The sequence below is a fragment of the Equus asinus genome, chromosome 6, assembly GCF_041296235.1.
Source record: "Equus asinus isolate D_3611 breed Donkey chromosome 6, EquAss-T2T_v2, whole genome shotgun sequence".
In the NCBI taxonomy this organism is placed as follows: domain Eukaryota; kingdom Metazoa; phylum Chordata; class Mammalia; order Perissodactyla; family Equidae; genus Equus; species Equus asinus.
In genome coordinates this window covers 40,359,827-40,384,119 of record NC_091795.1, presented here as the reverse complement: position 1 = coordinate 40,384,119, position 24,293 = coordinate 40,359,827, and the positions used below count along the sequence as shown (strand labels likewise).

The 24,293-nt window shown below is 45.9% G+C and overlaps 1 protein-coding gene and 1 long non-coding RNA gene across 2 annotated transcripts in view; one reads left to right on the top strand and one right to left on the bottom strand.

Moving 5' to 3' along the window:
• Window positions 1-24,293, bottom strand: part of LOC139045506 (uncharacterized) — a 36,498-nt gene that overhangs the window by 6,333 nt on the left and 5,872 nt on the right. The window contains exon 2 of the long non-coding RNA XR_011503934.1: window positions 6,177-6,303. This is a non-coding gene — a long non-coding RNA (uncharacterized lncRNA). The remainder of the gene's footprint in view (window positions 1-6,176; window positions 6,304-24,293) is intronic.
• Window positions 6,812-14,681, top strand: LOC139045582 (uncharacterized protein C2orf78-like). The gene is made up of 4 exons (XM_070512768.1): window positions 6,812-6,872; window positions 7,851-7,931; window positions 11,031-11,792; window positions 12,661-14,681. Exons 1-4 carry the CDS (start codon window positions 6,812-6,814, stop codon window positions 14,559-14,561), a joined length of 2,805 nt encoding a protein of 934 aa, XP_070368869.1. The 3' UTR covers window positions 14,562-14,681.

The window sequence follows — 24,293 nt, the reverse complement described above, 5'->3', positions numbered from 1 at the left end:
GAAAGGAGACTGAAGAGTCTTCCTGCTTCTCTCTGCTGATGTCCTTGAAGAAAAGGGGCTGAGCAGGGACCCGGGGGAACCTCAGGATCCCCTTGCAGAGACCGTGGAGCAGGGACCGAGGAGTGAGGACAATCGCGGAGAGGAGGAGGAATATAGGAGGAAATTCACAGGCACCGCCAATGCGGGTGGGGGTGGGCCGTCAGTTCACTCATTCAACAAAGACTGGAAAGTAGTTATGATGTGTCCAGGACCACGTTTGGTGTTGCCAGATGTGAATCAGAACTATTTGCTTATCTTTAAGAACTCACTAATGTTTAAGTCCAGAGATGCAGAAGAATTGACAGAGTAGGTGAAAACCCACTCCTGACCTACGAGACACAAATTAAATAAATTCCCAGTAGTCAAAGTGGGCTCTCCCTGACACTAATCCCCGCTGTGCCGGGCAGGGTGATGAGACATGGAATCTCTTCTCACCTTTTTCATGTCAGTCAAATGTCTTCCCCACCTATTCCTTTCTTCCTTCAAACAAAAACACAGTTTTTCAGAGTTTCCATGCTGAAATCCTGACCTTGCTGATCCGGGGCATTTTTGTGGTTGTGAGGATGGGATGGGAGGGGTTTTACTGGCATTTAGTGGCTGACAGGCATGGGTATAACGCATCTTGCCAAATTCAGAACACTCCCACAAGTGGGTCTCACACCTGGATGACTTTTCAAAGTCTTATTCAACATCCATAGAGGTGAAAAACTGTTCACAAGTATCTAAGCCTTAGAACCTAACTCCATTTCACACATAAACACAAAGGGTTTCTTTGCAGTTTTCACGGACATTGAATGTCCAGCATAGAAACCATCTTATCATCCTAGTGAAGACCGTACTTTGTTTTCTTTGGAAATCTACTTAGCGCAGCTCACAATCATTGAAACTCCTGCCACTAAGGCAACATACCCACCCAGATCAGTGAGCATGGGCAGCTTTGGCATTCGTGGTGCAAGCAACTGACAATTCCTTTATTTTTAGTGAAGCCATGCCCAAACAGTGACATATGGAAATGTAAACACATATTACTCTATTCTAAATTACTTTATTTTATTTCTCCTTTATTTTATAGTTAGAGCATTACACTGATTTTTTCCCTTAAACTTAAGTGTGGAAGCACGTTGGGTATATATATGAATTTCACTTCAGGAGAGTAAAGGGGATATTACAAAATATTACTATAAAAAGTGGAAATGGAGTCAGATAGGGTGGGAATCAGAGTTCTGCACGGTGAATTCAGATTTCTGAAAGAATACTGAATTAACTTTTCTTATCTTTTTGATAGGAACTTTGAGAACAAGGACACAAGTCCTAGCTATCCGCTGTCCAACTGGGAGACAGTCTTTCCACCTATTAATACACTTTCTGTGAGCCAAATGTGACATTAGACTGTCTCCCTGCGTACAACGGGGCTCCTTGAAAATGGAATTCACAGCCCACTCAGCAGGTCCCCTCTGCTCTGCTTGGCATCTTGCTGCTCCCCTTCTTCAGCCCCACCTAGTAACCACCTGTTCTCCCCTTCTTCCTGTTCCCCATCTTGAAAAGATGCAAGGCAACCAAACAGAGCAAAGGTCTCCACAAACAAGGCCTAAGACCACAGACGGCCAGCCCTTCTCTAGCCCTGATAAGCCAGCCCAGTCCTGAATGCTAAGGTTCATCGATACTCACATGCTGACGGAAATCGTTTAGATTCAGTTCTTTCACTTCACGGTTTATTTTTAGTTCTCATACAACTGAAGTCATCAAATTCATTACGTGCGGACCTTCAAATTCATATTTTAAAAGAAAATCAGATGGGAAAGGGGCTGTGAACTTCACTTAGTGCTAGGAGTTACAGTGAAAAGTAATCTTTCAGCTGACCTCTGCAGGATGAGGGAGAACTCACCGAGGTCAACCCAGTGAATCTGAAGCACAGACAGTGAGGGCAAAAGGGGCACAAGACCGGGCCGAAGAAGCAGAGAGGATTCTAGACCAGGCAGACTCTTCAAGGCCAGGGTCAAGAGTTCGTTTTCACTCTGAAAACAACGTTTTTGAGTGATGTTTCTGAGCAATGTTCCAACTTGCATATTAAAAAGATTTCCTGCGTGAAGAATGCATTGGAAGGAAACGACAGTGGATACACGCACACTAGTCAGGACCTACATGCAAAAGAACAGGCACATTCCGTATGAGGATGCTGAGGGAAGTCGGGGGACAGGTTCCAAGATATTCAGGAGGTCAAATGAAAGGGACTTCATGAGGTATGAGCTGGACGAAAGGAAGGTCTCAAGGAATAAAAACGAGCTCACTGCACACAAGAGCAAAGTCTCACAATTAATCGTTTGAACGTGTAGAGGAAGAGCTCTCAGATGAGACCCGGTAGGCAGCTACTGCTGCCCTTCGTGATTCCCGGCAACGACACAATCCAACATTTTCCGCAGACAGTTCAGCGGTTGCGGAGGCCTTCTTCACTCAAACCTGGTTCTCATCACTCACATTTTCCGTGCCCAAACAACACAGTTTGAGGAACTGAGCGGGACTCAGTTTCGATATTTAAGTACCGTCCCCAGCACTGACAGACCATCCTAGAAAGCAGTCCCTCTGCACTTGACCCGAGCAATGGCCAGAGCCTCGCTTTTAAAAGCACGGGGAGAAATCAGAACATCTCATACCGTCCGTTTCAGCCACTGTACGCGGAGCAGCCAGACGGTCAATGCCTCCGAGAAAGGGGCGGAGGGGCCAAGCGCGGGGCCTCAACAGTGACAGGCAGAGACCCCAGTGGACGAGACCCAGACCCAGGAGCCGAGAGGCGGCAGGGCTACGCCCAGGGGCCAAAGCGTCTTACCTTTCGGGAACGTGGTTTCTGCCCTTCCTCTTGGCTGAAGAAGGTCCGCAAAAGAGGGGTCCTTGGACCTGGCCGCGGCGGGCATGAAGCCATTGGCTCATGTGGGCCCCAAGATGCCCCCCTGCCGCCGAGACTGACAGACTCCCCAGTCCGGCGCCCTCGGTGTCAGAACAAGACCCCCAACCACAAGAACCTGCGTGGCAAACCAGGCAGCGCCCAAATCCCTACCACAGCGCATGCGACACCGCCTGGCCTGATGACGTCACCAGGCCGGCTGCCAGAGAAGCCCGATCAGGGAACAGCACTCTGGCGGCTACGGCGCCCTCCTTCGCCGGAGGCCGGTAGTACAGCTCATGCAGATGAGCGCACGCTTGTCACCGCCTTGAGATTTCAAACACTGCAGGCCATGCAATGAAAACTGAAGTCAACTCCCCCAGTTCCTTGTGTGCTTCTCCAGATGTTTTCCAAGTGCTTACGTTCACTCGCATATTTTATATAAAGATTTCTTTGTACCTATATGCATATCCTCTATTTCATGTAAAAGCAGCGTACTCCACATGTTCCACAATCGACCTCTGACCCTCAACTGTCCAGTCCATTTATTCATACATCCATTCTATTCCTTTTAATGCTTGCATACTATTCCATTCAGTACAATTACCAAAATTTATGAGTCCAATATTGATGGACTTTTAGTTGTTTTCAGTACTTTTGTCCTCTGCTACAGAGAGACTGCAATGTGAACATCCTCACGCGTGAGTACAGCTACTTTTAAATTCCTAGAAGTAGAATTGCTGGAAAGGATATGCAAACTTAAAATTTTTAAAGTACTCTCTAATTCCCCTCCAAAAACACTGTAACAACCTACTCTCCCACTTAGAGTGAAACTTTCATTGGATTCCTACCCTGTGCCAGGTATCATGTTACAGGGTGATGCTATGTATATTTTCAAAAATACCGATAAATAACTGAGAGGGATAAGAGTGGAGCTGAAGACTAAGATTTCCACACAGCATCAGGCACAGGGAGCTGTCCCTGTTAGGAAAACTCTGAATTTGGCTACAAGTGGAACGGCAAAGGACAGCACGTCCTACAGTAGGTCTGAAGGCAGAAGGGGCAATAAATTTCAGATTAACCTGTAGATAATTGTAATAGTGAATGCTTTTTACTGCCTATTTTCTAGTTTCTGAAAATATCTTACAAACACTGTTAATAATCTTCACAACCATTGGAGAGCTAGGTAAACAACAGGTCAGAGAGGTGAGAGTTCTGGAATAAAGGAATAAATGAATGGGTAAAACGATCACTAGCTCTAACATTTCTGGGATAGTCACAGTCTAACCAAGTTGAAATCCACAAGCATCTACAACTCAGGAATATTCTACATATTTCCTAGTAGGTGAACATTAGTAAGTTGCTATTTGCAAAAAGAACGACATCAGTTAGCACAGCAGAGTTTGCAAACTTACAACTTGGCACCTTCAACTTTGAAGTTACATCAAAAAATATTCCTGGGGCCAGCCCCGTGGCCGAGTGGCTAAGTTCGCGAACTCCGCTTGGCGGCCCAGGGTTTTGCTGGTTTGGATGCTGGGCGCGGACGTGGCACTGCTCATCAGGCCACGTTGAAGCAGCATCCCACGTGCCACAACTAGAAGGACCCACAACTAAAATATACAACTATGTACTGGCGGGATTCGGGGAGAAAAAGCAGGAAAAAAAAAAAAAAAAAGGAGATTGGCAACAGTTGTTAGCTCAGGTGCTAATCTTAATATACATATTCCTTTGGAGTTTATGGAAAAAAATACACCATTGGTGAGCAGTGGCCTAAAAGTACACAGGGTACAGAAAGCTATAGACATGACCACACAAAATGTAACATGAATTGATCAGAACCTAGAAAGGCTATATTGGTCTTGCACTTCCCATTTGCTAAATGACACAAGCTGGGGTGGGACTACGCTCAGATGACGCAAGAAAATCTAGACCTAAGCATAACAAGGTTTCCAGAAAGTATGGGAAGCAGTAAAGTGTAGGTCTTTGGAGGTACGAATCCAACATGAAGTAAAAGAACGCCTCCATGGGTATGCAGGACACTGGAATGGAAAATATAGGAGCAAGGCATATTTGGAGCACCGAACAGATAAGTAGTTGACACTAACAAAATCTGCCAGTACCCGGCAGGGCCCCAGGGAACATGGAGGAGTTTGAGGGATGCCAGTCCTTAATTGAATCAAAAAGGGACAACGGGGAGAGTAAGGAAGAGCCTCAGGGCTAGACGGACAGGGTGTGTTACACCAAGACAAGTCTCAGTTATCCCCGTGGCAACAAAATGCAGGAGACGGGTCTATGGGACGAGACAGTACCCTAACTATAAAAAAAACGCTTCCTGTGAGTGCAGGGCTTGGTGGTAAGTTCCAGAACATTGGACTCAACCTTCTGACGTTCCTCAAGTTTCATTTAAGATTCTTTTAGAGGTAACATGATGCTGAGGCTGCAAGCTAAGGTTAAATGCCTGGAATGACGGAAAGAAAGCGGTTATAGAGACTGGGAACCAGGAAAGGCCCAAGTAAGGGTTTGCCTGAACAGACTGGAAGCGGAAAGTGAATATTTTCATGTGTAAACATTTTACTGCTATGAGAATTTGTCTTACCACAGCTCCCACAAACTTATACTACCCACCCTAACCTGCGTTAGCTCCGGATTCCCTTCATTTCCACATGACATAGAGAAGAGAGAGACCAGTCTCACTTGTGGATATGTTGTTAGCCTCACGTTACATCCTCATATCATGGAAGTAGGCTATCCGGGGTATGAAGCTGAGGGGCAAAACCCTTCAAAGATTTCACGAGCCCCAGCCATAGCTCTACACTGCAATACCCTTCACAATTTCTCCTCGGGTAAGCACCCCCCGCCATCACTCAAAACATTAACATTTCATAACAGGAAAAATATTCCTATAAATGAAATGTGTGTCTTTGGAGGTCCCATCTAGCAGGTATCTACTTGTGGGATCCTGGCATCTTGGATCACACACCTCCTACTCATTTGAACTATGAAAGTCTCCACATAGGTCCACCCAGGCATCCGCAAAGCTTACCGCCAAGGAAAATGACTAGATCCACAGATTTCCTCCCCAAATCAGCTGACTCCACATACAAATCAGCAGCAACTCAGCCCTCGCCCACTGTCTCCCAGTCACCAGAGTGGTTAGAGAGAAGAGCACTAAGCAGGGGCACAAAAGCAGAGGCTCCCAGGCCAGCCGGGTGCACTGCACACATCTGCTCCTTAGGCGTGAGGGCACCGTGCAACTCACCACAATGCTTCTCACAGCCCCCTCGTAAGTTTCTCCACAGAACCCTTCAGGTCAAGTTAGTTCGTGAGGCTTCCCAATGAACAATCAGCAGGAGAACACCATGTGATCTGTCTTCCCACGTTGGATCCTTAAAAACACAACCAGGAGAAACATGGAGAAAGACCCAGAGCATTTGAAAACAACCCATATTCTACACAATTACCAATGAATAACATAAATCATGTAATATCACATAAAACAAAGTGAGAGAAAGTGATTTAAGATTATTCTCTTTAGTGGACAGAAACTGCGGCTGTTGCAGGACTACCCAGCAAATTGAAAAGCTATATACTGAATTTTCTGTTCTCTTAATACAAAATGAGGGCAAAATGTGTCCACCTGTTTCTCAAGGCCAAAAAATCCACAGACAGCTGTTTTCCTGTCCCTTTCACCTTGCCTCTTCCCTATTCTCCACGAATGTCCTCCTCTTTCTCTCACTATTCTCCTCTGCATGTTGCTCGGCCTTGCACACAACCATGGCCGACAGAGAACCCTAGAGGCCCAATGTTCTACAGCGGCTGTTTCCAAGAGGGAGGAGGCTACAGCAACTGCCACACTGGATACACTCAGAGGAGAAGGAAAGGGGAGGACCCCGAATGCCTCTCATGTATAAAAGCGCGGGATGGCAGGAGGCCTGTGTGGCCCAAGGAGCCAGAGGTAGCAAATTATGGGCAAAAGAATTGCAACCCAAGGCTGGAAGACAAGAGCTCTGCCCTCAGCTGTGTCCCTGGCTCTCTGGCATCTGCTTCTAATGGGCAGGCGCCATTTTCAGAAGCATCAGGCACTGGAAAGAAGACCTCTGCTGCTGGGATTGAAAGGAAGTAACATCCAGGAGGGGGAGATGCGAGCAAGGGCGAGGTTGGTCCCAGAAACAAGGCCTATAATGCAGACAAAAGAAAAGGGGAGCAGCAGAGAGATGCAAGTCCAACCCGGCCCAGCCCAGTCCAAGGAAGGTAGGATTCAAGGAGAAGAAAGTCAAAGAGAAGACCGTTTAACCACATCATTCCCCACAAGGGGCACTCAACAAACCTCACCCTACTCTTTCACCAAGTTACAGAAGGAGCTGCCAATCCTTTCCTTTGCTCCTTAAAACCTGCAGTAAGTTCACCGTTAGATCACCTGGTAGGATTTCAGAACAACGGTAATAGGTCAACCTAGATGTCCTTTTCCTTCCTCTCTAAGGACATTAACTAACTGTACATGTAATTACTAATGTACAATATATATTATAAAGTATAATTCATAGAATACAAAGAACTATGAGTTAATTACATTAATGAACATCTATAAGGAACGTTGAGAGGATTCCCTGACATAAGAGCCTGGGGAAGAGAGACTAGCACATGTGGCTCCTAGGATGTCACCTCCCCAGAGCTCAGCCATGCAGGTGCTGCTGTAGCTCTCCCCCGACTCCCTCCACCCAATCCCATCTTCTTGTGGGGAATCTGGCCGCCCTATTGGCTGTCTCGTACCTTTGAACTGCCTGCTCTGTGACATCATTCTCCCCCTAGACCTACTGCCACCTGCTAGAATCTTGGGGTTTCCATGGAGTTGTCTGTAAATAAATTTGGATCATCGCAAGCGACCAGTGTGACCAGTGACCTTCATACTGGACACACCGCTCTTTGACGGCAGCCACTCAGACTTCATCTGGTATCGTCTCCTCATCTCTTGGATCTGCGGTTGATGCTTCCTCTTCTTTTCTCGCCATGTCAGGCAAGGAAACTAACTTTTTAAGTGTTCCGTTATGTATTTTTGCCCCTAAATTTGGTAGTAGATTCTAATGTAGCAGAGAATAATGGGAGGAAAGTATTGAAGTAAACCTGGGGACCTAATTTAAGTTTTGACTTTGACATTTATGAGCTGTAGGACTTTGGGCAAGTCGTTGACTCTCTCACAAACTCTGTTCTCTCTCATCTCTCACATCAGGATATTACAACTGTGGTTCCTTCTGCTCCTTTTCTTTTCTAATATTGAATCTTAAAGGGCACCCAGGTAGAAATGAAATCAGAGACTTCTTGAGGGTGTTTCCACAGAAACAGAGAGAAATCTAGGTGATGCAGGAAGTTAGCAGTATATCCCCAAAGGTTTCATCTGTAATGGTCTCCCTCCACTGAAATTTCAACTGTAGTATTTTAAATTTAGTGCTGTTCAAAAGGCAATATGCCCATGTTTGGAGTTATCTACCTAAATGAGGTGAAAAAAAAAAAAAGTAGGAAGAGACAATGGAGAGTACTGGGCTATAGGGGGACTAGTCTTCAAAGGTCAGGAAGTTGAGGATTGTTTTCATCAGCACAGGCCAACAGGAACCTAGAGGGAGGATAAAATAGAAGAATGAGGAGGAGAGCGAGGAGGAGCTCTCCAGGAAAAAGAGGTGGTTTGGCATGAAATGCTGAAGGAACCAAAGATTTTCAATTGCAGCAGGAAGAGCACAGAGTGAAATGTGCTCAGAGCAGGGCGAAGCACAGTTGACTTCAGCAAACGCTCACATTCATAGCCGAGGAAGGCCAGTGAGGCAGAACAGGGCATCGCCAGGCAAAGCAGCTTCTCAGACTCAGACTCGCTTGTTTGCTTTTTTCTCTTGCCTCTCTGAACACGGACGGCACCTGAGAGTTTGAATATAAACATTTCAGAGATCTTTTAGAAATGACACTTCCTATAATCCAGAAATTGATAAAGTGCTTATCCAGACGGCTGGAGGCAACAGAATTTCTAGTGTTTTATTTCATTCTCATTTTTTTTTTTTAAGATTTTATTTTTTTCCTTTTTCTCCACAAAGCCCCCCAGTACCTAGTTGTATATTCTTCATTGTGGGTCCTTCTAGTTGTGGCATGTGGGATGCTGCCTCAGCGTGGTTTCATGAGCAGTGTGATGTCCGCGCCCAGGATTCCAACCAACGAAACACTGGGCCGCCTGCAGCGGAGCGCGCGAACTTAACCACTCGGCCACGGGGCCAGCCCATTCATTCTCATTTTTTTTACTATGTAGATGTTTTGCCCATTAAAAATAAAATATAAGTTTCTAACAAATAATATCCTCTAACTTGAATCAGAAGGATTAATTCCTGTGTGTGATACGTAGGTTCCAAGTCAAGGCTGCTTTTCATCTTTATAAACATTTTCTTCCTGACATAGAGCGCGCACTGAGAAACGGCCACCATCTCTTTCTAGATGTAAGCTGCCCGAGAAGAAAAAGCAAAACTCAAGTGCCCCATCTCTGACTCCACATTTATCTCAGACAATTTCGTGGCATCCTTGGGGTTTTCCTACATTAAATTTTTAAAAATTGGATTCTAGCGATGACGGTGTTTTTAGTCTTTGGGGATGACCCCTTCCTGGATCTTGAAGGTGATAATAATTGAGGTTTTAGGATAAATAGAAAAACCTTCCTGATACCTTTTAAGTACTCTCTTCTGCATCTATGTGGTTATACTAATTGAAGTATGGATTTCTAGTAGGCTTAACTAGCTGTTCCTTGCGGCTCATGGTCAGAGAAATAAGAACGAGCACAACAACGGAATTCCTTTACACTTAGGATGTTGCTCTCTGCTTTGTACCAGTTTTCACTGAAATATCTGTCTGCTTATATTGTGGCCAGCTATACATTCACATTGATAGCATTTTGATGCCTTTTAGGCCACTTTTACTGATCGACTCTGTCTGCACGTACTGGCTAGGAATTCATTCAAAATCACCTTCTTCTCGGGCTGGTTTTGGTAAATAGTATTCACTACAATGGAGCCGGCAATATTCACTTTCATGACAAAGCGTATATGATACAGAACTACATTTATCAGTAAACTGATTCTGCTTTGTTGCTTGCTGCATACCGCAGTTTTTATGAATATCTATATGGTTCTTTTTACTTCCTTGATAAATGTTTTCCATGATTTTTCACAGAACTTATCATGTCTTCCTCCAGATAACAGATATGTCATATATGAATTCATGTATGAATTACTATTATTGTTGTTGCTGTTGTTATTGTAACTACAGATGAGTAACCTGAAGCTCAGGGAGATTAAATTACTGTTTTCTTTCAAAAAGCACTTCTTGGGATGCACACCCTCAGGCAATCCTGTGGAGGTAGGATCAGAAACCAGGCTTGAAGAGGGTAAGAGTGACCCTTTACACCTACCACCCGGACTGACTACTGGGTGAACTCTAGGGAACAGCACGTGAACTGCACGAGCAAACAGACCCTGAAGAAGACAGTGGTAACAGCTGCACTGTTTTCTAAGGGACCAAGAAAACACCTTATTAGGAGGTCTCCTTCTCCCGGGTTCTGGTAGTGGAACAGTCAGAGCAGAGTCCTGGCAAGAAGTCAGGAGACTTAGGCTCTGTGACCTGGTGATGATGCTGCCATAATGGGAGAATCGGACCACTCCAGCTGACCTCTCTGAGCCTCAGTTTCCTCACTCGTACCAGGAGAATGTCAGAACAGAGCATCTCTGAGGACGTTCTACTTCTAAAATGCTTCTATTCTAGCAAAGAGTAGATGAGTCAGGACTAGGGGAGGCTCAAGGGAAGGATGGACAGCGAGAAGGGGCTTCCAGCCTAGACAACAAGGTGTGGACCACACCACTTGGGGTTTCTGCACATCTCTGCCGCAGCTGGGAGCACAGGCAGTTACACAGAAAGGAACAAACTCCTCCCGCCCTTACAACCACCATAAAGGCGTGGGTGTTCGCTGTCTCAGTGAGCACTGGGATGAGAGGCTTCCTCATGCAGCAACCTTGAGATGATGCTGCTCCTCAGACATTGTCAGAGTTGATCAATCTCACTGAGTTTTTCTTCACCCTCTTGTTCCCTACAGAAAATTTCCAAAATCCATCCTTACTTGGAACTCCAAACTCCCTGCAGCTCTCTCTTCCTGTGGTGAGCGACGCAGCTTCCCTAGCAGGAAGTGTCTGCAATTTCTCCAGAGTCTCTGCTCCAGCCGTCAGTTCAGGATGGCTACTGCCATCAGCCACGGGCACCTCTTCCCAGCCACTCATGGGCAGCGCCTACCTTTACCAACATTCTAGCACAACCATGCTGTCTGGAGTGACTGGCCAGAGCCAGAGCTCCACCTCAGCTGCTTCCTATCCGGGTCTCTTTGAGTGGGGTGTCCCAGGAAGCACTGCACAGGAGTCCTCTTCACTCGGAGACTGCACTCTGACTGTCACTGGCCACGACACAACGGTTTCTTCCATGTCTATGGCAGCACACTATGACAGAACTTCAGGTGCCAATAACCCGGTCCCACTGTATCCATCACTTTCCACCAGCCTTGTTCAGGGAACACCATCTCAGGTTCCAAATCAGGGACACAGCCTGTCACTTCCCTACCAGGAAGGAAGCCAGGTGTACTACTATGGTCACGGCACACTGGGGCCTCTGCTGTCTGGAGAACTTGGCCCCTGCCTGCAGTCCTACGGCTCTGTGTCCTACACAGGAGCTGGGGCCTCTGCTCCTCAACCAGAAATGGTGTTGGTACTAAAGGAGATTCAGCCCACACATGTCCTTCCACCAGCCTCCACCTCTGGGGTCTACTACGCTGCGTCTGCTCCAGCCATCCCACAAACCAGATCTCAAGGTGAGTACAAACAGCAAGAAGGCAGAGAAAGGAGGTCTGCATCCAAAATCAGGGTCAAATCTGCAGCCGGGAAGCGGCGAGGCCACAGACAGGTAGAACTGAAGTCCTGAGACATGAGTGAACACTACCCTCGCTCAGTGCTCCCCATTTCAGACTCGACATAAGAACACCTCATACAGGGGGGCTGGGGGGACACTGTAATGCTCATCCATGCTACATGGCTGAGAACCCCAAGAGCACACCAAGGGACCCCATACCTCTCACCACCCCAGCTGCTAAGTGCCCTACTCCACCACATACAAATGGACTCCCTCTGCCGATTTACGGGTTAGTCTCCTGGGAAGGCCTGTCAGAACTATCACTATGATAGAGACACGCAAACTTTCCCTCGCTTTGTTCACTCATACCAGGAATAAGCCCTTCTGTCCCGAGACGCTGTCAAAATTCAGCAGGCTAGGAATCTGTCCTTGCTCATATATTCCATCGGAAAGAGCTCCGCTCCCTCTCCTCGTCCACAGTGTGACGTGTTCTCATTCTCTCGGGAAAATGGACAGCATCAAAAAGACTCTATAGGAGAATGTTAGGACTTGTGAAATGTCTCATAGTATAAAACTCTCTTTTACTTTTTACTGCTCCTATGACAACCCTATGAAATAGAAAGAAAGCCAAGGGACAACGACATCCAATGATCACCAGTAAGAACCAGAACACTCGCCTCTTAGCTCCTAGCACAGGGCGCTGTCCATGATCCTTAAGAGCCAGGAGAAACACCTTGCCCATCGGGGGAAGGGACGTGGTTGCTGCACTGGTGTCTAGGGGGGAACATCTCACCCACCGAGGACTCACTTCATCCTTGCTTCCTTTGTAGTGGTGGAAACCTCCCTGGGGAGAGAGACTTTCCTGGGACTGCAACCTCCAAGCCAGACATTTTGTCTACAGCAAACTCCAGAATTCCCCAAATCCTGCAGTAGCAGAAATACCCAGATGCTGCAGAGTAACCCACCACATGAGCCTGCAGACATTTCACTGACAGCTTCACTCCAGACTTCGAACAGTAACCTCCTGGCACTGTCTCCAGCTCCAAAGAATTGGGATGAGTTTAACACCAACCTTTCAAAGCCTCTGGATCCCGACCAGATCCCAATAGAAAACCAAGATCCTCTACCACACCCTTTAGAAATTCCTGATATTCTCCAGCTCCTGGCCTGCATCGATCCCCTCGGGCCAGAGGACCACCCTGCTTCCGAAAACGCTGATCTGGGAAAGAGTAGCCTGAGTCTTGAGGGCCAAGGGACACTGGAAAACGGGACCGAGGCTAGCGGTGGCTTTGCAGACATCGCTACACTGATGGGGGATGGTCACCTTCCCCAACTATTCGACCCCTTGAAAGACCTTGATCAACCCCAAGGCCCCGAGCTGATCCAAGCCAAAGAGACAGGAGCCATCGAGTCCATCCAGCTGCAGGAAAAGTCAAGTAGCAGAAAGGATGCCTCCGATAACACCAGGAAGAACAAACATCAGGCCTCTGAGCCTCTCGATGGTGCTCCCAAGGCCAAAATCCAGCCAAAGGACCCAGAGTGCCTGTCAGGGGGAGAAGGGCTTATTTGCAATGCTGCAGCCAGTGACAGGGCTCCTGAGAACGAGGCCGAGCACTCCAACAGCAAACCTCAGAAAGCCGCACCCAGCAGGATCAGTACAACCAAGAGCCATGGGCAGGAAAGGACCAAGAAGACCAGAGGAAACAACCCCAAGAAAGCCGGAGAGAGTCGGCAGTCAGGGACTGAAGTCAGGGTGGAAGAGAAGCCAATGATGCCCAGGATGAAGCGGAGGAAGAATCAACCCGAGCTGAGCCAAGAAACCTTTAAGCGGCCTCGAACCAGCCTCGGCCAGCACATGCTGGAGTCGGTGCAGGTGTTTCATGCTCTGGGGAGGAAGAGTGAGAAGAACACCGGGCCCTCTTCCTCCCGGGCCCTGGGAACCTGCAGCAACGCCAAACACCCCCAGCCCTGCCCAGCTATCAAACCGTGGCTGGATAAACCACTGGAGGGTCAGTGTCCTGAGGAAACTCAAGTCAAAGCCCAGAAAGCAGAGAGCAGTGCTGAAATGGAGTGTCCACCTCCATCCCGGGACGAGCTGCCACCTCCTGGGAAGGTCAGGTTGGTACCTTTGCCTTTTCTGTCCGTGGACAAGCCTCCAGCTCGACCTGTTCCTCGGAGGCCACAGGCTCTGGCCTCACATCGGCCTGCTGTGGCAGACCCTGCCCGGCCTGCTTCCACCAACTCAGCTCAACCAACTGCAGTCAATTCCACCCACCCAGCTCCTGCATCTTTGACAGGTCCTGCCAGACCAGCTCGGCCAATTACCACCAACCCCGCTCGACCGGGTTGGACCAACCCCACCCGGCCTAGCGGCCCTCAGTGTCCTGCTTCAAGGCCTGCACCTTACAGAACAGCATCTTGCACTTCTCTCCAGCAGGAGCCCGTTGCCACTGCTGTGCCCATGCTCCAGGCCCCGCCCAAGCCTCCCGCCCAGTATCTACTGGAGGATTTCAGCAAGCAACCAATTCCATGGAGGAAACCCGTCATTCCAGGGCCAGTGATGTCAGAGCCCATCACACAGGAACAGAGGCCAGAGCGGGAGGCCATGAAGAGGCAGGCTCAACAGGAGCGTGAGAAGGCTGCCAAGTACACCTCTTGGGGGAAAGTGCAGTTTTTCATTGAGAGGGAAAAAGAAATGGAAATTTCTCGATACTATGGCTACGCGATATAAGGCTGCTAGGGCTCTTGGTGCCCCTTTGGGGACCAGTTGCTTTTCTAGAGATAGATAGATAGATAGATAGATTTCTCTTATTCATTTTGATATATTTAAAAACTTAGTAAAACAGTAAATAAAGTACTAGAATGAATAGATGAGTAATAAAGAAGCCTTCTGTGTTTGGAAATGCTGTTAACTGTGTTTTTTCTGTGATGGGGGTGGGAGGGAACCCAATTCTTCAGGAGAAAAAAAAAGTGAAGTTGGACAGGAGAATGAGGGAAAAGGGAGACGAACTGACGAAAGAGGCCATAATTGGGTGCAGGGCTGGGGAGGCCAAAAGGGGAGAGATTTGAGGGGTTTATAAAAAGAAGCAGGAGTCGTGAATGACAGAAGTCAGAAGCAGGGCCTGAGGGGAGCGTTAAAAGAGTAAAATTGGAATAGAGTTGAAGACGGCAGCCGATGAGTCTAGGTTGACCAGGAGAAATGTAAAAAGTCTCTCGGGAGGCTGGTCTTATGGCTCACGACCACCACATCGGTGTTTTGGAAAACAAGAGATTCAGGACACCTTCCAAAAGGCTTGGGTCACTTCATCCATGAATGACTACGGCTGGGGACGGTCAGTATAAATCAAAGGGGAATCTACGGGATGAATGGCCAGGGCTGAGTTACCTTGGGGGCAGCTGATAACAGGAGCCTCCCCATGGGAGCTGCTGCAGCAGGACAGGGCAGGCAGAGAAATTTCCTCAACTTCTGTGCACCAGGCCCACGAGCCCACTACTTCAGTTAACCTTTGCAACAACACGCAAGGTCAGGGTCACTGAGCCGCTTTACTACTGACGTTCCGCAGTGGGCTGCAGTCACACTGCCTGCGGAGGAGCAAGGCCTCAACTTGAGACCTGCATGCCAGCAGTGCTCAGTATTTGCTCACGCCTGTTGGCGACCAAGCTGGCTTTCAGAGCACAGCATCCAGACGTTACTGGTGGATGAGACCAAACTTCTGGAGCGGGGCCTAAACTTTTTTTTAGATGTACTTCATTCTATTTCCCCTCTGTACAGACTATGTCGTTTTCCCACCCAAGGTCCAATTGCCATACATCGTCCTACACATCTGCCCCTTACCCCTTTCCACCTCCTCCCCCGCTTTCCCCTCTGGTATCTATGTGTTTGTTTATCTTCCACATATGAGTGAAGTATTAGGTATATGTCTTTCTCCATCTGACCCATTTCACTTAGCGTAACACCCTCAGGGTTCACTCATGTTGCTGCAAATGGCAAGATTTCATGCTTTTGATAACTGAGTAGGATTCCATTGTATATATACCACATCTTCTTTATCCATTCACCTCTCAGTGGGCCCTTAGGAGGTTGTTTCCAAGTCTTGGCTATTGTGAATAATGATGCAACGAACATACGGGCGCATCTATCTTTGCCAATTAGTGTTTCCACGTTCTTTCGATAAACACCCAAAAGTGGAATAGCTGGGTCATATGGTAGTCTTATTTTTAATTTTTTCAGGAATCTGCATTCTCTGTTCCATAGTGGCTGTACCAATTTACATTCTGACCAGCACTATATGAGGGTTCCCTTTGCTCCACACCCTTCCAACACTTGCCATTTCTTGTTTTTCTAATAATAGCCATTCTGACGGGCGGGAGGTGGTAGCTCATTTTGGTTTTGAATGCCCTTTCCTAAAAATTAGTCATGTTTCATACCTTTTCATGAGCCTGCTGCCCACTTGTATATTTTCCTCAGAAAAGCGTCTGTTCATAAGTATTGACTTGAGAGACCTGCCAGGTCCTCCTGAATCCACCTGGCCTGTCGCCACCTTTTCTCAACATCACTATCCTCCAAACCACATGAGAAAAACCTGCCGGAAGCGTCTGTCACACTGCGGGAGAGTGGTGGGTGTGCCTGTGCACTGGGTCGCGGCTCCACCTGCACAGGACTGGTGTGCCCAAGGGTCCAGAGTCACTCCCTGGGAAGTCTTGTGGGGCACCTGGAGGGGCTGAGCAGGGGAAGCGTGGGGGACAGGAGGCATACAAGGGAATGCAGTGGTTGGAGGGGAGTGATGTGAACAGTAAATAATTACCGTGAGAAAATTGGTAACTTACATTTCTAAAATTATTTTTATTGAGATATAATTCACATACCAGAAAACTCACCTTTTGAAACTCTAAATTCAGTGGCATTTAGTACATTCACAAGCTCAGGCAACCACCAGCATTATCAAACCCAACACATTTTCATCACCCCTAAAAGAAACCCTCTTAACCATTAGAGGCTGCTCCTCACTCCCTCCTCTCTCCAGACCCGGCAACCACTCATCTGCTTTCTATCTTTACGGACTTGCCTTTTCTGGACATTTCACACATCTGAAATATACCACAATACGTGACCTTTGTGTCTGGCTTCTTTCACTTAGCAGAAGGTTTTTCAACGTCCATCCACGTTGTAGTGTGTGTCAGTCTTTCATTCCTTTGTATGACTGCATAACGGAGCCACCACACTTGTTTATGCTTTCCTCAGTTCATGGACATTTGTGTTGTTTCTGCTGGTCATTTACATTTAATGAGAGCTTATATTGTGTCATGAAGCACCACGAAGTCACTCACCCCATTTCGCCCATAAGGAGACAGGCTTGGAGAGTGTCAAGAATTGGCCCAAGGTGAAGAGTCAGCAACTAGGGGAGCTGGGGTTTCAACTCAGGCAGGCAGACCTCAGAGGTAATAGATTCACAGGAGAGAACGTGAGAAAGGTACAAAAGGGGATTCAATGGAAATTCACCCTTCTCCCCAAGTTCCCCGGCCACCCATTTCCCTCCTCCCTTAGACACATTTACTTTTGCCACGCTGCGGATCCTTCCAGAGAGGTGATTTACACTCCAACGTGGAAGTATCACAGTTTACTCACTAATGTGTCCACTGATTTGAAATATCATTTTTATGCCACACTAAATTCTTACATGTGTTGGCATTACTATTTTCAGAGTTGGCCTGACTTTTTTGCTTATCTCTAATATTTGGCATTTCTCTAGAATTCATTTGCTCTTCTTATAGAATTTTTAAAATTTCCTCCTTCTCTTATTTCTCTTAAGACATTATCCATTGTGTTCATTCACTCTTGTATTATTTGTAATGTCATCTTCAGATAGGACAAACTACCTGGTTTCTTCAAAAAGTAAAGTTATTGAGAAAAAAAGAAACAAAGACAAAGAAAGTGGAGAGAGACATGGAAGGAGAACCCATAGATTAAATCAGACATCCGAGACCTAACAATCAAACGCCAAGTGTGGCCCTAACTTAGACCTAACTCAAACTCTTCAAAACAATTTCTATGACATTTAGGAGACAACTGCGAATTTGAGTGCTGACTGGATATTTAACAATAAACCAGGATATTAAGGAACAAAACTCTGACATTTTAAATGTATATATCAAAGATGAACAAGTGAAAGTATATGATATTGGGGATCTGCTTAAAAAACTATGGAATAGGGCGAAACAGGGAGGGGTAGAGAGGAGACACGACAGCCATCAGCTGATAAATATTCAAGCTGAAGGAGTTCATGGCTGGTCCACGAACACCACACCATTATGTCTGCTCCTGTAAATGCTTAAAATTTGTGTTAATTGTTAAAACAGGACGACACTGTAGAAGACTTTTTGGCGCTTTCTCAAAGGTTAAACGTAGAACTTCCACACGATCCAACATCTCTACTCCCACCTATACATCCAAAAGAATTCAAAGCAGGGATTTGAACCAATGTTTGTACACAATGCTCACAGCAGCATGATGCATAAGGGCCAAAAGGTAGAAACAACCCAAGTGTCCATCAACAGACGAATGGATACACAAAATGTGGTATGTACACACAATGGAATGCTATTCAGCCCTAAGAAGGAATAACATTTTGTTACATGCTGCAACATGGATGAACCTAGAAAACATTATGTTCAGTGAAAGAAGCCAGATACCGAAGGAAAAATATGTCGGATTCCGCTAACATGAGGCACCTAGAATAGGCAAATTCACGGAGACGTGAAGTAGAATAGAGGTCACCAGGGTCTGGGGGAGGGGAAATGGGGCTGTTAGTTTTTCATGGTGACAGAGCTTTTGTTGAGGATGATGAAAACCGTTTGTTTACAGGCAGTGGTGACAGCTGCACAACATCATGAGTGCACTTAATGCCACTGAATTGTACACTTATGAATGGTTAAAATGATAAATATTGCTTACGTACATTTTACTACAGTAAAAAAAAAAAAAAAACAAAAACAAGGAATACCTGAGTTCAAGTTTCAATTCTTCCTTTTCTGGGCCTCAGTTTCACCATCTGTGAAGTGAGTCACTGTCACCGTCTATGCTCCGGGCTCAGTGCAGAGGAAGCACTCAGGAGGGGACGTTAGTACCACTCCCACTTCATCAGCAAAGGCCTGCTGTGCGGATTCACTGCCTTAACGTGTGTGCACGCACTTTTTAAATGGCAGCTGCTGTACAGGCCTACCTCACTGTACTGTGCTTCGCTCTACCGTGCTTCACAGACGCCGCATTTCTTACAAGACCCCCATCAGCAACCCGATTACAACTTGCTGAAGGCTCAGATGATGGTTCATATTTTCAAGCAATAAGGTATTATTTACTTAAGCTATGTATGATGTCCCTTTAGATATAATACTATTGCAAACTTAACAGACTATGGTATCGTGTAAACATAACTTCTACATGCACTGGGAAACCAAATCATTAGTCTGACTCGCTTTATTGCGATATTCACTTTATTCAGTGACCTGGAACAGAACCTGTGATATCTGTGAGGTAGGCCTGTACAAATGTTAACAGACATTAGGTGTTATTGTTTCCCAAGGCTGTGGAACTGCCTAGAAGAAGGATAATTCTTTCCCACTGATAATGCCACACAGGCCAACAGAACATATGTGTTTCTCTATTATATCCAAAGATATTAGGAAACGAAAGCATAAAACTTAGAGAACTGTCTTCTATCAAGATACTTACACGTGCTCTCACAACTGCCCAAAATAAGTACCAAAGATACCATGGATACTCCATTCTTTTCTTTAGGCTACTACTGTTCTTACTAGAAGTTCACTTTACTTTGAAAATATAGAACAGGGGGGCCGTCCCCGTGGCGTAGTGGTTAAGCTTAGTGGGCTCTGCTTCGGTGGCCTCAGTTCACGAATTCAGATCTAAGGCACGGACCCACACCACTCGTCAGCCATGCTGTAGCACTGACCCACATACAAAACAGACGAAGACTGGCAGAGATGTTAGCTCGGGGCTCATCTTCCTCAAGCAAAAGAAGAGGAAGCGCGGCAACGTATGTTATCTCAGGGAGAAATCTTTCCTCAGCAAATATATATGTATGTATTTTTTATAATATATACTTTATAAATATACATAGAACATGGAAGTTCATAGAATTTCTTAAGCACATACAGAGGTTATTGCCAAATATTATATTTCAATTCACATCTTTACTCTCTTTTTCAGGTAGCAATTAGAAAAGTGTAATTAAGGAAAGCACTTGGTTCCCTTTTTGAAATACTACCCATGAGAGAAGGCCAGGATTACAACTACTGAATTACTATGCTTATTATACCATAAGAATGAAGACGGTTCCTTTCAATTAAGGGTTCCATTTACCTCTGGTTTGTATTAGTGGGGAGTGTGTGTTACATCAATAATCAGTCCAAGTTCTTCACTCTGCTCTCAGATTTTGCTGGAAACATCCAAGGGGTAACAACATTCTTCTACAACAAGATTCTTTTCCAAACTCTGTCAGAGAGAATGAAATAAGAAACAGCAAATGTGTGCTTCAAATCCTTTCTTATACTGTCATTCATTCAAGCCCTATGATGCTAACACACAGTGTGATTCAGAGGAAAGTTTCCACCCTTCTGGAAGTTACAAGCTAGATTACAATCTTTTCCCCCAGAGATTAGAGGGAAGAAAATAAGCTCACTTCTAGAGATTTACTTCTGTATTTGTGTCACGGGGGTACCTAACCAGACTGTAAACTCCCAGAAGGCAGGGACCACATCAGTGTTGTCCACCACTGCACCTCCAGCTCCAAGCGGAGTGCCTATGAGTAGGCACTTATAAATACTCCTAGAATATCTAAATAAATGAAGGATGGCTCTTATTGCTAAATATTCTTTTACGTATTTATCTTATTTATGTACTCTGTTCCACTGATCTGTGGTTACTCAAGGGCCAGCAACACATCTTTTAAAAAACTGACAGAGGTGGTCGGCCTGGTGGCGTAGTCCTTAAGTTCACCAGCTCTACTTCGGTGGCCCGGGGTTTGCAGTTTGGGATCCAGGGTGTGGACCCAGCACCGCTCATCAAGCCGCACTGTGGCAGCATCCCACACAAAAGAGAGGAAGACTGGCAGAGACGTTAGCTCAGGGCCAGTCTTCCTCATAAAAAAAATTAAAAGTAAAAAACTAATAGACTCATTTGTAGAGCAGTTTTAGCTTCATAGTAAAACGGAGCAGAAAGTAAAGAGTTCTCACTTTAACCATCTCTCCTTCACCCTACACAGCCTTTCCCACCATCACCATTCCATACCAGTGTGCTCCATTTGTTGTAATCAATGAAGCAACATTGACACATCATTATCAAAGTCCATAGCTCACATCACGGGTCACTTTGTGTTGTATAATCTATGGGCTTTGGCCAATGTACAATGACATGTATTTACCCCTAGAGTATCAGACAGATTAGCTTCACCACCCGAAAAATCCCCTGTGCTCCAGCAACACTTCTAGTATGGCTTAACATTTGGTAGGGCTAGGCAACCCTTTTCTACCTTCTTCCTTTTCAGAATTTTCCTGGCTATGTAAGTTTCTTTTGCTATACGAGCTTTAGAATCAGATGATATGAGATGATGTTAAATTTACAAATTACCTTAGGAAGATCTGACAGATCTACGATGCTGAGTCTTCCACCGAACATTGTGAAAGGTTTGAAGACTGTATTAATTACAACAAGGCGTACAATCTCTCCTGTCAGTTTCTTCCAGACTTGGAGCTGGAGGATCATTACCGTCTCCAGCTATCTGAACAACAGCCAACCTGAGGTAACTCATTTAGTCACAAACCGCTTAGGAAGCCTTCCTTGATTAACCCTGTCTGTTGTCATTTCCCCCTCCTTTCCATTCCTAGGCATTTCTGCTGTGGCATTTCTGTGACACATCATTTGCCACTTGACAGTCCACTGTGCCTGACACTCGACTGCCAAGTACTGAGGCAGCTTTGCCTTGGGTGACTTCCCTCAAACACCCAGGACACCTTGTCCCATTCCGCTGCCACGCAGGGGTCATTCATCTCCCTACCTCTACTGCGTGAACAGGGACTGCACTGGGAGTGGCCCTGCAGCTTCGCAACCCCCTTGATGGTGCCTTAAACAGTCCCAACACTGAAGAGAACACCTTGTGCACACAGAACTAGAAGAGGCTTCCTATAACCACGTCACACAGGAAAGATGTTGGCTGTGTGGAGGAAAGGAGACTGAAGAGTCTTCCTGCTTCTCCCTGCTGATGTCCTTGCAGAAAAGGGGCTGAGCAGGGACCCGGGGGAACCTCAGGATCCCCTTGCAGAGACCGTGGAGCAGGGACCGAGGAGTGAGGACAATCGCGGAGAGGAGGAGGAAAATAGGAGGAAATTCACAGGCACCGCCAATGCGGGTGGGGCTGGGCCGTCAGTTCACTCATTCTTCAACGACTGGGAAGTAGCTACGATGTGTCAAACACTAAACTTGGTGTTGCTGGATGTGAATCACAACCATTTGTTTATCTATGAAATCACTAACGTTTAAGTTCAGAGATGCAGAAGAATTGACAGAGTAGGTGAAGAAGAAAGAAACCCTGACCTATGAGACACAAATTAAATAAATTCCCAATACAGTCAAAGTGGGCTCTTCCTGACACTAATCCACACTGTGCCGGGCAGGGTAACGAGACATGGAATCTCTTCTCACCTTTTTTAAGTCGGTCAAATGCTTTCCCCACATATTCCCTTTTTTAGTTAAAAGAGAAACACAATTTTTCAGTTTCCATACTGAAATCCTGACCTTGCTGATCCAGGGCATTTTTTTGGTTGTGATGAAGGGAGTGAGGGCGTCTTACTGGCGTTTAGTGGGTGAGGGTCACGGATACCAGACATCTTGCCAAATTCAAAACAGCCCCACAAATGGGTCTCACACCTGGATGACTTTTGAACGTCCTAGTCAACATCCATAGAGGTGTAAAAACTGTTCAAAAGTATCTAAGCCTTAGAACTTGACTCCATTTCACACGTAAACACAAAGGGTTTCTTCGCAGTTTTCACGGACATTGAATGTCCGGGACAGCAGTCACCTTGTCATCCTAGTGAAGACTGTACTTTGTTTCCTTTGGAAATCTACTAAGCACAGCTCACAACCATTGAAACTCCTGCCACTAGGCAACATACCCACCCAGATCAGTGAGCATGGGCAGCTTTGGCATTCATGGCGCAAGTAACTGACGATTTCTTTATTTTCAGTAAAGTCATGCCCAAGCATTGACATATGGAAATGTAAATACTTCTTACTCTATTCTAAATTACTTTATTTTACTTATCCTTTATATTATAGTCAGAGCACGGCATTGACTTTTTTTCTTAAACTTAAATATGGAAGCAGGTTGTATATATCTAAGAATTTCACTTCAGGAGAGTAAAGAGGATATTACAAAGTATCTGCTATAAAAAGGGGAAACGGAGTGAGACAGGGTTGAGGATACAGCTCTACACAGTGAATGCAGATTTCTGAAAGAATGCTAAATCAACCTTTGCTTATCTTTTCAAAAGAACTTTGAAAGCAATGAAATGAGTCCCCAGCATCTGGTGTCCAAATGGGAGACACTCTTTCCACCTAGTAACACACTTTTTGTGAGCCAAATTTGACATTAGCCTGTCTCCCTGTGTAGAATGAGGCTCCCTGAGAATGGAATTCACAGCCCACACAGTGGGTCCCCTCTGCTCTCCGCTTGGCATCTTGCTGCTCCCCTTCTTCAACCCCACCTAGTAACCACCTGTACTCCCCTTTTTCCTTCTTTCCCATCTTAAAAACAGATACAAGGCAACAAAACAGAGCAAACGTCTCCACAAACAAGGTCTAAGACACAGATGGCCAGCCCTTCTGTATCCCTGATAACCCAGCCCAGTCCCGAATGCTAAGGTTCATCAATACTCCCATGCTGACTGAAATTGTTTTATTATTATTATTATTTTATTGCGGAGACATTGGTTTGTAGCATTAGACAAGTTACTGGTATACATCATTATATATTTTGCTTTCTGTGTAGATTACATCATGAATCGAGCCACCCAAAGGCTAATTACGATCTATCACCACACATGTATGCCTAATTACCCACTCTCCCTCCCCTTTCCCCCTCTGGTAACCACCAATCCAATCTCTGTTTCTCTGTGTTTGTTTTTCATTGTTTTATCTTCTACTTATGAATGAGATCATACGGGTTTTGAGACTTTCTCCCTCTGACTTATTTCACTTAGCATAATACCCTCAAGGTCCACTCACGTTGTCATAAATGGCCGGATTTCATCATTTCTTATGACTGAGTAGTACTCTATTGTGTATACATACCAATCTTCATTTATCCATTCATCCCTTGATGGGCACCTAGGTTGCTTCCAAGTCTTGGCTACTGTGACTAATGCTCTGATGAACATAGGGGTGCATGTA

Coding starts and splice junctions, on each gene's coding strand:
- LOC139045582 (XM_070512768.1), top strand. CDS start 6,812: ATGCCTCTCATGTATAAAAGCGCGGGATGGCAGGAGGCCTGTGTGGCC. Junction 7,932..11,030: donor TTCTTTTCTCGCCATGTCAG/GCAAGGAAACTA, acceptor TGTTCCCTACAG/AAAATTTCCAAAATCCATCC. Junction 11,793..12,660: donor CCCACAAACCAGATCTCAAG/GTGAGTACAAAC, acceptor CTTCCTTTGTAG/TGGTGGAAACCTCCCTGGGG.